This window comes from Sceloporus undulatus, chromosome 4 (assembly GCF_019175285.1).
Source record: "Sceloporus undulatus isolate JIND9_A2432 ecotype Alabama chromosome 4, SceUnd_v1.1, whole genome shotgun sequence".
Classification (NCBI taxonomy): Eukaryota; Metazoa; Chordata; class Lepidosauria; order Squamata; family Phrynosomatidae; genus Sceloporus; species Sceloporus undulatus.
In genome coordinates, this window is record NC_056525.1 from 47,087,503 (window position 1) to 47,099,963 (window position 12,461).

General features: G+C 40.3%; 1 protein-coding gene across 1 annotated transcript in view; it reads right to left on the reverse strand.

Moving 5' to 3' along the window:
- Positions 1 to 12,461, reverse strand: part of PKP1 (plakophilin 1) — a 60,365-nt gene that overhangs the window by 9,936 nt on the left and 37,968 nt on the right. The window contains exon 4 of the mRNA XM_042465077.1: positions 4,440 to 4,584. Coding sequence (XP_042321011.1) covers positions 4,440 to 4,584 — 145 coding nt within the window. The remainder of the gene's footprint in view (positions 1 to 4,439; positions 4,585 to 12,461) is intronic.

Here is a 12,461-nt window from a genome sequence, read left to right on the forward strand (position 1 = left end):
GCTTTATAAATTAAAGTAAATCATAAGACTCCTACAGGATGTCCTACAAATTTATAGAACTGTCTCCCATATAATATGATTCACTGCAGTTGAGAGGGAACACATGCAGATTGTGGCATTTATAGTTTCAGGAGTATTACTTGAGGCTCAATATCTTTCCTTACTTTGAAATAATAATTAACTGCTTTAAAATTAGGAACTCTTCATTGTTCAGTCAGTGCAATTTCTTCCTCTTTACCAGCAATGCAGAAAGTATGGATTTACAGACAGTATGACACACTGGAAATCACCATATTACTCAGTTTAGTGGCAGGCAGTGGGAAAAGAGGAGGAATGCACAACAGGTGGATTGGTTCAAGCAAGAATCTACAGTCCTGAGTCTGCAAGACATGAGCAGGGCAGTTGATAAATGGGGCTCCTGGAGGTCTCTTACTCATAGGGTTACCATAAGTCAAAGCCAAGTTGATGGCAAGTAAAAACAGCCAATGTTCTATACTGGAGTAGAAGGCTGTGCTTTTCTTCTTTGACACACTAATCACTGGAGTCAATACTTGAAATAATACAATTTCCCCCCTTTAAAATTGTCTTTCCCTTATCTAATTAAATTATTTGTTTTGCTAAAATTATTCTGACATTATGTCTTCATATGACTGTTTATATTTTTCTTTTTTGTGCCTTCAAAATATTTCCTTTGTTTGTGAGTACCAATTTTGCCCTGGCCTAAAACCTCCCCCAAATAACTGTGGTCTAGACCCACATAAGGTTCATGAGCTCTGCACTAAATCAAAAATACTCTTTAGGATTCTCTCATACAGCTGGTTCACATAGGTCTGCCTCTGGACTCTCCACTTCACCCCACAGATGTGAAGAAGTAAGCTGATGTCTATGAAAGCTCATGCTACTGGCTTCATTCTTTCAGTTAATCTCAAAGATGATACAAGATCCCTTTACAGAATGATTTTCCAGACTGACACAGCTATGTTTTGGATATAAAGATTAGGTAAAATGTTGCCAATTACTCTTAATTGGTTCTTAATGGGTTCTTAATGGGCAAACTGGTTAGTCTGTTCACACTTTGTGAATATAAATGAATTGTTTAATGTAAATTATTTTCAATTTTTAAACAGTTTACACAGTCTAAATAACAGCCATCATCTTAAAAGACATCCCATGGCCACATCAAAGTTAGGGATGTAATTCTTCACTAATTTTCTTCTCAACGAAAGTAGCAAATAATTTTAGGCCAAGATTCTAGACCAGCTACTTAGCTAAGTATCTTTTGGCCAGACCACCCCATTCTGCCTTATTGGGCATCAGCGGCTAGGAACAACAGGGCTCCTGTCAGTTTAGACACAGCAGATTGACGTTTCCACCCACCTCCCTGCAACAGAAGGAGAATTCCTGTTGCAATTTCTCCTTCTGCCAAATTGGTCATCAAAGTGGGGTGGAAATATTAGTTCAATTGGTCATGGGAGGTGTTGGAAAAATTAGCTGCATCCCAATCAATAGGAGAACAGACCTCAGTCGCTTGCAAAAACTAATGCCTCTAAAGCAAGATTGGGGGACTTTTTATGATCCTTACATATTCTTTGTACTATTGTCACAGCTATGAATGCACAGGGATCCTCAGTACATATCAGTTATAGATGCATAACTCTTGGTTATGCATGTGAAACTGTGATCATGAATTTTAGCGATTTAGCCTTAGATTTTATTCCCATGGAGACAGGCTGCATCTTCACTGCAGAAATAATGCAGTTTGACATCGCTTTAACTGCCATGTCTCAATGCTATAGAATACTGAGATTTTTAGTTTTGTGAGATAGAATCATAGAATCATAGAGTTGGAAGAGACCACTAGGGCCATCCAGTCCAACCCCCTGCCATTCAGGAAATCCAAATCAAAGCATCCCTGACAGATGGCCATCCAGCCTCTGTTTAAAGACCTCCAAGGAAGGAGACTCTATCACCCTCCAAGGGAGTGCATTCTACTGTCGAACAGCCCTTACTGTCAGGAAGTTCCTCCTAATGTTCAGGTGGAATCTCTTTTCCTGTTGCTTGCATCCATTGTTCCGGGTCCTGTTCTCTGGAGCAGCAGAAAACAAGCTTGCTCCCTCTTCAATATGACATCCCTTCAAATATTTAAACAGGGCGATCATATCACCTCTTAATCTTCTTTTCTCCAGGCTAAACATCCCCAGCTCCCTAAGTCGTTCCTCATAGGGCATGGTTTCCAGACCCTTCACCATTTTTGTTGCCCTCCTTTGGACACGCTCCAGTTTCTCAATGTCTTTTCTGAATTGTGGCGCCCAGAACTGGACACAATATTCTAGGTGGGGCCTGACCAAAGCAGAATACAGTGGCCCTATTACTTCTCTTGATCTAGACACTATACTTCTATTGATGCAGCCTAAAATAGCATTGGCCTTTTTAGCTGCCGCATCACACTGTTCACTCATGTTCAACTTGTGATCTACTTGGACTCCTAGATCCCTTTCACACGTAGTTTCATTCAGCCAGGTGTCCCCCATCCTATATCTGTGCATTTTATTTTTCCTCCCTAAGTGCAATACCTTACATTTCTCCGTGTTGAATTTCATTTTGTTAGCTTTGGCCCAGCGTTCTAGCCTATTCAGGTCATTTTGAATCTTGATCCTGTCCTCTGAGGTATTAGCTATTCCCCCTAATTTGGTATCATCTGCAAATTTGATAAGTATGCTCCCAATTCTGTCATCCAGGTCATTGATAAAGATGTTGAATAGCATTGGGCCCAGGACAGAGCCCTGTGGGACCCCACTGGTCACTTCTCTCCAGGATGAAAAGGAGCCATTGTTGAGCAACCTTTGGGTTCGGCCGGTCAACCAATTACAGATCCATTTAACAGTTCCTTTGTCTAGCCCACATTTTACAAGCTTGTTTGCAAGAATGTCATGGGGAACTTTGTCAAAGGCCTTACTGAAATCAAGATATACTATATCCACAGCATTCCCTTCATCTACCAAGCTGGTAATTTTATCAAAGAAAGAGATTAGGTTTCTCTGGCATGACTTGTTTCTCTGAAACCCATGTTGACTTTTTGTGATGATGGCATTGCCTTCTAGATGTTCACAGACTCTCTGTTTAATTATCTGCTCCAGAATCTTTCCTAGTACTGATGTCAGACTAACTGGACGATAATTGTTGGGATCCTCTTTTTTCCCCTTTTTGAAGATGATATTTAACCTTCTGTGTCAGAAAGCTCTAGTGCCACAACAAACTACAAATCCCAGGATTTGATAGGCTGTTGTCAAGTTTTCTGTGCTTAAAATTCTCATTCCTCCTCCTCCCCCCCCCAAAAAAAAACTAAATCAGTTTTAGGCATGGCACATTATCATTACAGAATTCTAGTGGGTTTTTCCCCCCATTTGGTAATTTGTGAACTTTTGCTCACTCTTTTTGTATGTTTGTTTGAAATTTTAAAGACAACAGCTAGGATGTTCTAGGTTTATGGAGTAGTCTTCTCCCAGCCATAGTGTAAGCTCTGTATGTTAATAATTCTATACTCCATGACACTATAAACTGTTAAGAGTTCAATCAGGGCAAACTTGTCTTCCCTAGCATTTTTCTTATTGTTGTTGTGTGTCTTCAAGCCATTTCTGACTTATGACAACTCTAAGATGAATCTGTCATGAGGTTCTCTGGGTTGAGAGTGTGACTTGCCCAAGGTCACCCAGTGGGATTCCTGAACGAGAATTGAATACTGATCTGTGCCCAATGCTCAAGCCACTAGACTACTGCCCTACCATCTTGCAAATCCTATCATTACCATACCTCTTGAAGGATAATAATGAGCGTGCTCATTTATTACTTGATTGTTTCTTTGTTGTTGATGTTTTTAAAAACTAATTTGAAAACAGTTTTTTTCTGTATAGCATCAGAGTTTGGGGAGTACACAGAAACTACAACCTAGACCAAGGACTGTTCTGTTTTACTGTCAGATAACATATTTCTATGTCCAGAAAAGATACTTTAATCTGTAACTGAAACATATTTTGAGAAATATAATCATATTTATTATTATATGATTATAACCATAAACCTAATCTTGCAAATGTATACAAAATATATTTGACTTAATTAAAATAACCATATTTGAATTTTCTAAGAGGTTAATGTTCCTAGGAGGTATAAGTGTGGATATTCAGATATCAATGAATTACAGTCAAGGAGAAATTTGTGGCAATTCCAAGTTATTGGTCCAGCCAACATATTTACGGCCGCACCCCTAGTCTTATATTACCTCTTAATGTCGAATGGACAAGATTCCTCTTCCCAATCTGACCCCCTCTTCTTTCTGTTGAAGCTACAGGAGACATGAGTTCTGACATAATTCCACATATTTAAGTATCTGTCCACAAAACCACGTAAAGCTGAAGGATCATGATGAGGAACAACTTTACCTCTTGTTTTGCAGACTCATCTTGAAAGCAGGTGTGCTGGAGGTAGTAAGCACCCATGGCCTGGTATTTCTCATCTGAGGAACACAGGAACTGAATGGCTTTCTGGATGGTCATTGCTCCATAATCCATCTCATCATGGGTAATTCTAAACATGAAAAGACCAAAAGATATATTCATCAGATATATGGCCCTGTTGTTTCTTGGATCTCTCAGCAGCTTTCAGTATCCCTAATTATGATTAGGATGTTTGAGTTTGACCACTCTTAACTGGATGGTCAGTTTGAGAAGTCTACTCCCTGATTTACTGGGAATACAAGTTTATAGATCATAGCTGCAGGTGAAGTGAAAACTGATGCTATGTTCCAGGCACCAGTTCCCCAGAAACCCTCAGAGTTTTCCAGCTGTTTTGTTGTTGTTGTTGTTGTGTCAAGTCATTTCTGATTTATGGCGACCCTAAGGCAAACCTATTACAGGGTTTTCTTGGCAAGATTTGTTCAGAGAAGGTTTGTCATTGCTTTCTCCTGAGGCTGAGAGCATGTGACTTGCCCAAAGTCCCCCAGTGAGCTTCATAACCAAGTAGGAAATTCAACTCTGAATTCCAGAGTTGCAGTCCAGTATTCAAACCACTACACCACATTGGCTCTTATAGTGAACAGGAAAGTTACCAAGTCAGATTTAGCCTTCCTGACTGGAATTAGGGTTTAGGAGCAAGTAGAAAATTCACTGAAGTCCACCTCTAGCCCCTATGCAAACATATCCTCCCCATCATGAGAACAGTGAGTCAGTTTCAGTCATTGACCTTACCCACCCTCCATCATTGGGGAGGAAGTGTATAAATTAATGTTTTCCTGGTGGTATTATCTGGAAAATATTGATTGTCACAACATTGGGAAGCTTTGCTATTAGAGGGCAGATCCTAGTGAGGAGAATCAGGGCCTGTATGTGCCCCATATCTGGTATGAAGAGTCCCCTTAAAGGACCCTGGAGGTCGAGGCAATCAGGTCACACCCAATGGGCTCTGCCTCACTTCCAGATGTCAGAGGATTCACACAGTGGCTTCCAACCAAGTGAACTCCTGCATCTTTCTATATAGCACTCACCAGCAGGCAGTCCAAGTGAATGGGTTTCCATCATCAGTAGGACTATGGATTGGAACATATGCTGTGGACCAAATCAATACAACTATAGCCTTTTCATTTCCAGTGAAATAAGATCTGTACACATTATTGGTAAAGGTCAAGCCCTACATTTTCCACTGAACCTGCAATTTGATGCAGGGGAATCATTGCTGAGGCACTGTAATGGTCCTATAAGGTTCTAGTCTTTTCTTCATGCTGTTTAACAGCTATCTGAAAACCACAGAGTAATGTCATCTTGAAATATGGGCTGAAATGTCAGCACTGTTTTTATGACAGTCAGCTCTATTTTATTCATCAAATCCAGGAGATACAACTGGGTGTTCTGAACATGTTTCTGAACATAATAAACTGTATGGGGGCTTAAATAGACTCCATTCAAGCAAGATAGTGATACTATCTGTCCACTTCATTATTTGTTCTGAAGGAAATTTGCACCCTGTAAAAGGCAAGATTCTTTCAATATAGGGGTGCTCATTGATTCAACAGTTTCATAGGAGATCTCTTATCAGTCAGAATGCCTTTTATCAGTTTAGGCGTAGAAGCCAACTGTGATTCTAGCTCTGGTAATCTTTTATCAAAATGACTGTGATGAACTGAGTTTCTTAACCAAGTGACACATGGTGTAATAGGGATTAGTACAAAAGCATCACCAATGCTTTCCCTGATGGTCTTTTCCTGGCATCCATTTTCAGCATCAGGTGAACTCTCAGGCTTCTAAAAATCCTTATTATTTAACCTAATGTTTTAAAAAGGCTTTTAAAGGGCATGCAAAGGTATAAAGGGTTTAAAGAGTCTTAATTATTTGTAATTCTAATGCTTTTAGATTTTGCTTGGTTTGCTTGAGAATCCTGCTGCTTTGATTAAGATATGATCTGCATCCTGATATTATATTGTTTTTTGAATTTTAATGGTTTGCTTTGCATTTTATTGTTTTTGGAGTAATGCACCCAAAGAACTCTAGCTATCAAATGACATATAAATATTGTTAATAAGACATAAAGGAGTAAGTAAAGAACCTGGAATCCTGGTAGTTTAATACAAAGGTGGGATGAGAACTATAACTGATAGTTACCTGATATTTAGGATTATACATAGGGACAAAGAAGACAACACAGAAGTTAAAGATACAAAAAATGGCTTTGTGTGATAAATGTAAATTTCCTCTAGCTATTTCTCTAGCTGTTTAACATCCGACAATTGTTTTTAGTTATGTTTTAAACACCCTGTCTGGGCCAGAGCAAATGTAAGGGGGAAATGGGCTTACCACCAAGGTTTGCTGATATGCAGGGAGAACCCACCAACTACACCAGCTACCACAATGGACTGAACATCAATGGACAGTCTGCACCATCCTCTTTGTCTGCAAGGACAGACCTGCCAAAATGGGGCATTCATGGATACAAACTGCACCACGCCATTACTTTTTCTCTTCCATCCCAAACACATCACACATGTGCACAGACATATTGCCAGTAGCCACCAATTTCCTTTCTCATCTTGCCCAGTTGCCAGCCCATTTGACACCCTGCACAACTGGCCATGCAATCACCCACTGAATCCCACAAGTGTTTGACCATCCATATGGTGCATGAGTGTGCCTAATGACACATTGGCAAGAATTATCAAAGAGGCCCCCTTCCCTTTTTCCCCATGAAAAAAGTGTTTTTTTCCCCAGCGTACTCCTCCAGTGGATGGACCACAACAAATGCTTAACTCAACCTCATCCTTTTTAAAACCAGTTTCATCTTTAATTCCCATTTTTGCATGAAATCTTCATTTGTCCTAATATGGGCATCCATCTACCTAGGCTAGATTGCAATCCAACAATTGTACTACCTGAAACAGGCCCATACAGACAGGCCAAAATAAAGCTGCTTCGGGTCACTTTGAAGGTATGCTGTTTAAATCAAGCATGCCTCCTAAGTATCCGGAAGCCACGCCAAAGCCACGCTCCAGTCCTTAGGATTGTAGTGTGGCTTTGGCACAGCTTCTGGACTCTTAGGAGGCATGCATCATTTAAACAGCATACCTCCAATGTGGCCTGAAGCAGCTTTATTTTGGCCTGTTTGTACGGGGCCATTGTTTCAGACTACAGCAGCCATGTCATTTCCAGTAAGTTCAGTAAAATAAGGAAAGGGATGATCTGGTCACCATTTTAATTAGCTGCCCTTTACTTCCTAGCTGTAATGAAATACATAGTCAGTTTGAGTTGAATGGAATAGGAATATCTGTGCAATGAGAGAACCCTAAGGAAGTGTTGATTTACCATGGCCTGTTACAGACTGCCAAAATAAAGCTGCTTCGAGTCTCTTTGGAGGTATGCTATTTAAATGATGCATGGGTCCTAAGAGTCCGGAGGTCGCACCAAAGCCACACTCCATTCCTAAGCACTGGAGTGCAGCTTTGGTGCAGCTTCCGGATTCTTAGGATGCATGCATCATTTAAACAGCATACCTCTAAAGAGACTCGAAGCAGCTTTATCTTGGCAGTCTGTAACAGGCCCATGTTTCCATTGATTCAGTAGGTCTACTTTAACTGGGCCTAGCATAGAATCATAGAATCACAGAATCATAGAGTTGGAAGAGACCAACCCCATGCCATGCAGGAAATCTAAATCAAAGCATCCCCTGTGACAGATGGCCATCCAGCCTCTGTTTAAAGACCTCTAAGGAAGGAGACTCCACTACACTCTGAGGGAGTGTGTTCCACTGTCAAACAGCCCTTACTGTCAGGAAGTTCCTCCTAATGTTGAGGTGGAATTGCTTTTCCATAAGCTTGCATCCATTGCTCCGGGTCCTAGTCTCTGGAGCAGCAGAAAACAAGCTTGCTCCCTCCTCAATATGACATCCTTTCAAATATTTAAACAGGGCTATCATATCACCTCTTAACCTTCTCTTCACCAGGCTAAACATCCCCAGCTCCTTAAGTCATTCCTCATAGGACATGGTTTTCAGACCCTTCACCATTTTAGTCACCCTCCTTTGGACAAGCTCTAGTTTCTCAACATAGTTTTTAAATTGTAGTACCCAGAACTGGACACAATATTCCAGATGGGCAATGTAGTCTAGTGGTTTGAGTACCGGACTATGATTCTCGGGACCACAGTTTGAATCCCCATTCAGCCATGGAAATCCATTGGGTGACCTTGGGCAAGTCACATTCTCTCAGCCCCTGAGGAGCACAAAGTCAAACCCCCTTTGAACAAATCCTTGCAAAAAAAAAAATAACCTGTGATAGGTCCACCTTAGAGTTACCATAAATCAGAGTCTACTTTTAAGGACACAAGAACAACATACTGCCACAAAAATAAAAAAACCTGTTTGGCACAGGTCCATCATGTATTTATATGTGATCTAGTGTATAACAATATGGTTCAGTTTTTCTGATGAGGCTTTGTCCTACAGCTGCAGCACAGAGTAGTGTGTACTTAAACAAATGTATACATAACTTTTACGTGCAAAAGCAACAGAATATATGAATCAACGTAGAATAACCACAATGTAATTTCTTTTAAGATAATTATTTATGTAATTTGGAATCCTTCAAGGATTCTACAGAGGACAATTAGGGGTGATTTAATCAGCATGAATTAAATGGCTTGGACATGTTTCAGTTCCAGTCTGAAGGATAGATCAGTATTCCAAAATTATGCTCCCTGGATCTATTCAGATGAGAGTAAGAACTATCCTTATCTGTTATTTATTATTACAGAAAGAGCTAGCCCTATTGGGGACTTTATATTAATATATCAGAAAGTTTCAAAGAGAAAGAGGTTAACTCCCAGGCTCTGGAAATCCATTCTTAACGAAAATGTACTACCCCCTCCTTGCTATCCCATCATGAGGAGATGAAGAAAGTTTTGTTCCAACAGGTTTTGGGAACTATTTTATAAGAAAAGTGCCTTTCCTTGGTGTGCTGTCCTATCATTATCTTTTGTTTTGAATTGATATGTTTTATATGGCTTTAATTAGTGTAACAGCAATTTAAACATTTGATAAGTCAGCTTGAGCCACAGTTTTGGAGAAAGGTGGGATATAAATAAACTATTACAATATAATACAAGTTGTCTGCTGATTATTAAATTTGCTAAATAAAATTAACATGCACCAGCTCTTTCTGCCAAGTAACAACTGATTCTGTAAACCTCCTCTGGCAAAATATTTTTTGTTATCAATATGAAAGGTATCTACATTTCACAAGTACCATCCTTATCTCCTTTGATCCACCCAACTAATTTTGATACATCTTTGAGCTGGATAGGAATTTTTAACTTATCAAGTTTGCACCTCTTTTTGAGGAGGGCTTTAGTTAATTTGTAAGTTTGGATTGAGAGAAGTGCATAGATATCTTTAATTCTGAGCACAAAAAACTGAAAATACCACACTGGGGTTATTTTAAAAAGCAAAGGTGTAATTTAAAGGAAAATCCCAATTTAAGAGTGGGAGATCTCTTTTACCATGAAGGCTGAAATTTTCTCAGAGCCACATTCCAGTGGTTTGCAACACCAAAGGCTTAGACCAAAAATACCAACATCTTTTAGCTTAAAGCTCTTACTGCCAGTAACTAAGCATAAAAAGAAGATTTGAACTTTTTAGAGTTTGACAAAGGCTAGGAAACCATTATGTAACAGGAGGCAATGGCTGAAGCCATCTGGGAAACTCAGGAGCACTGGTTTCATCCCCAAGGCCTTGGGTTCCCAACCCCATCCTTGAGTTCCCCTACTCCAATCTAATATTAAAACAACTCCAGTAAACTTAAAACTATTACACTTTTAATACATTTGCCACTGCAATGATCTCAGAAATGTGAAGTTGAAGGGTTGGTTCCATGGCTGGCATCCATAGTTTTTTGTGGGTTTTTTTGGGCTATGTGGCCATGTTCTGGAAGAGTAGGAAGAAACTCTTCCAGAAGATGGCCACATAGCCCGAAAAAACCCACAAAAAACTAAAGATCTCAGAAATGGATTAAATTCATACATTAACAATACCATTCATTTTTAAGGATCTACTCTAGTTACGACTTGTTGTTCGCTGTAGCCCTATATTCTCATCTAGACTGTCTCCATATGGAAGCATCTGTCTTTCACAAACACTAATAGTCAAAGACTGCATTTGATGGATCAGCAAAAAGACATCTTTCTACTGCAACATTTAGAATACACTGAAATGCTCATAACATTTGTATATCCTTGCCGTCATGAATTCATCTTTGTCAAGTTTCCACTGTTGTGCCTCGATAATGCTCATTACAATCGAGAAACATGCATATTGCTCAATTCCTTATTGTACAGCTGGAGAAAATTAAATTGCCAGGAACATCAATTATTCCACAATTCAACAGCAGCACATAAAATGCACACAGTTTAGTACTGGACAAAGAATCCAACATCCTGAATATCTCAGATTTTACTACGTGAAAATGTGAGGTGCTTTATAGGATTTCCAATGACTAGGGTGGTGGACAATTTAATGTCTGAAGCAGAACAACAAATGTTGCCCCCATGATCCACTCGTGGTTGGTAGGTGCTTGTGGTTGGTAGGTGAATATATCAGCTCTTTAAATCCAATGGATTCAAATTTCCCGTGCTCTCAAGCAGTCCCTTTAAACCACCATGCAACTGTTTTTCTTTTCTGTCGGTGAATTAATCCCCTTATCTGCACCAGTGCCTGATGACCAGACATCACCAAAGTCGGGGATGGGGTTATTTTAGGAACATGGTGTGGTGTTTGTTTTAAGTTTGACAGTTTCTGCATACTGTTGCATTTGTGTGGCTTCCAAGGAGGTTTTGCAAGGGTTTCTTGGCAAGCGTTCTTCAGAGGGGCTTGCAATCGCCATCCTCTGAGGATGAGATAGTATGACTCCCCCCAAGGCAAACCTTTCATGGGGTTTCTTAGCAAAGATTGTTCAGAGGGGCTTCCCTTGCCATCCTCTGAGGCTGATGGGGGGGGGATTTCCCCCAAACAGTGTGATATAGATGTGCATAATTTGATTGACATTTTAAAAACAACAACCTGAGAATGATCAAAATGGCAGCTCCATTTAAATTGATACAAAAGTGAACATCAGCAGGGTTAAATTGACATGGGGGGATTTGATCGGGGTAAAAGTAGTGGGAAATTTGGTGCGGTACACACGGTACTAAAGCGCAGTGCTGGTGCCGTACTAGAAATAAGGGACTGTGCAGCAACTGCACGGTCCCTAACCCTAGTACAATGACAGGCACCACCATTGTTATGTAGGTGCCACATGGCAACGTGCAAATGCCACGCAGTGCCTACATAACAATGGCAGTGCCACACATTGTCACGTGGCGCTTACATAACCAGTGTGCCAGGGTTTTTTTTCCTCCACAGGGAAGCCATGCGGTTTGGTGCGGAATGGACCCTTTGTCAAGTTTACGGGGGTCACAATGAAAAATCTAAATGCAAAAAAGATCTGTTGAGTCCTTATAAAAATCTGCTAAGTACAAACATTTCTGAGAGTAAGTTAATTGACTATTAGAGAAAGTGCTAGTGGATTAGGTATACTCGATGTGTAGCATCTCATCCTGGAATGCTTACATCTGCAGATAAACCTATTTTCAAGTCTCAAATGGTAATTATTCTCCAAAAATTCAAATCAGGCCCAATTTTATAGGGCCATAGGTCTGTACAGATCCATATTATATAATGTACTATTTGGAATGAGTAGACTTTCAGGAGAGACAGAATCAACTGTCATCTTTCGGCCTCTGGGGGAGAGAGAAGGCTGGCCCAGCACCATCAGAGGCCAGCCTGAAGACAGAGGCTCCTCCCTCCCTAACTGTCATCTTTCGGCCTCTGGGGGAGAGAGAAGGCTGGCCCAGCACCATCAGAGGCCAGCCTGAAGACAGAGGCTCCTCCCA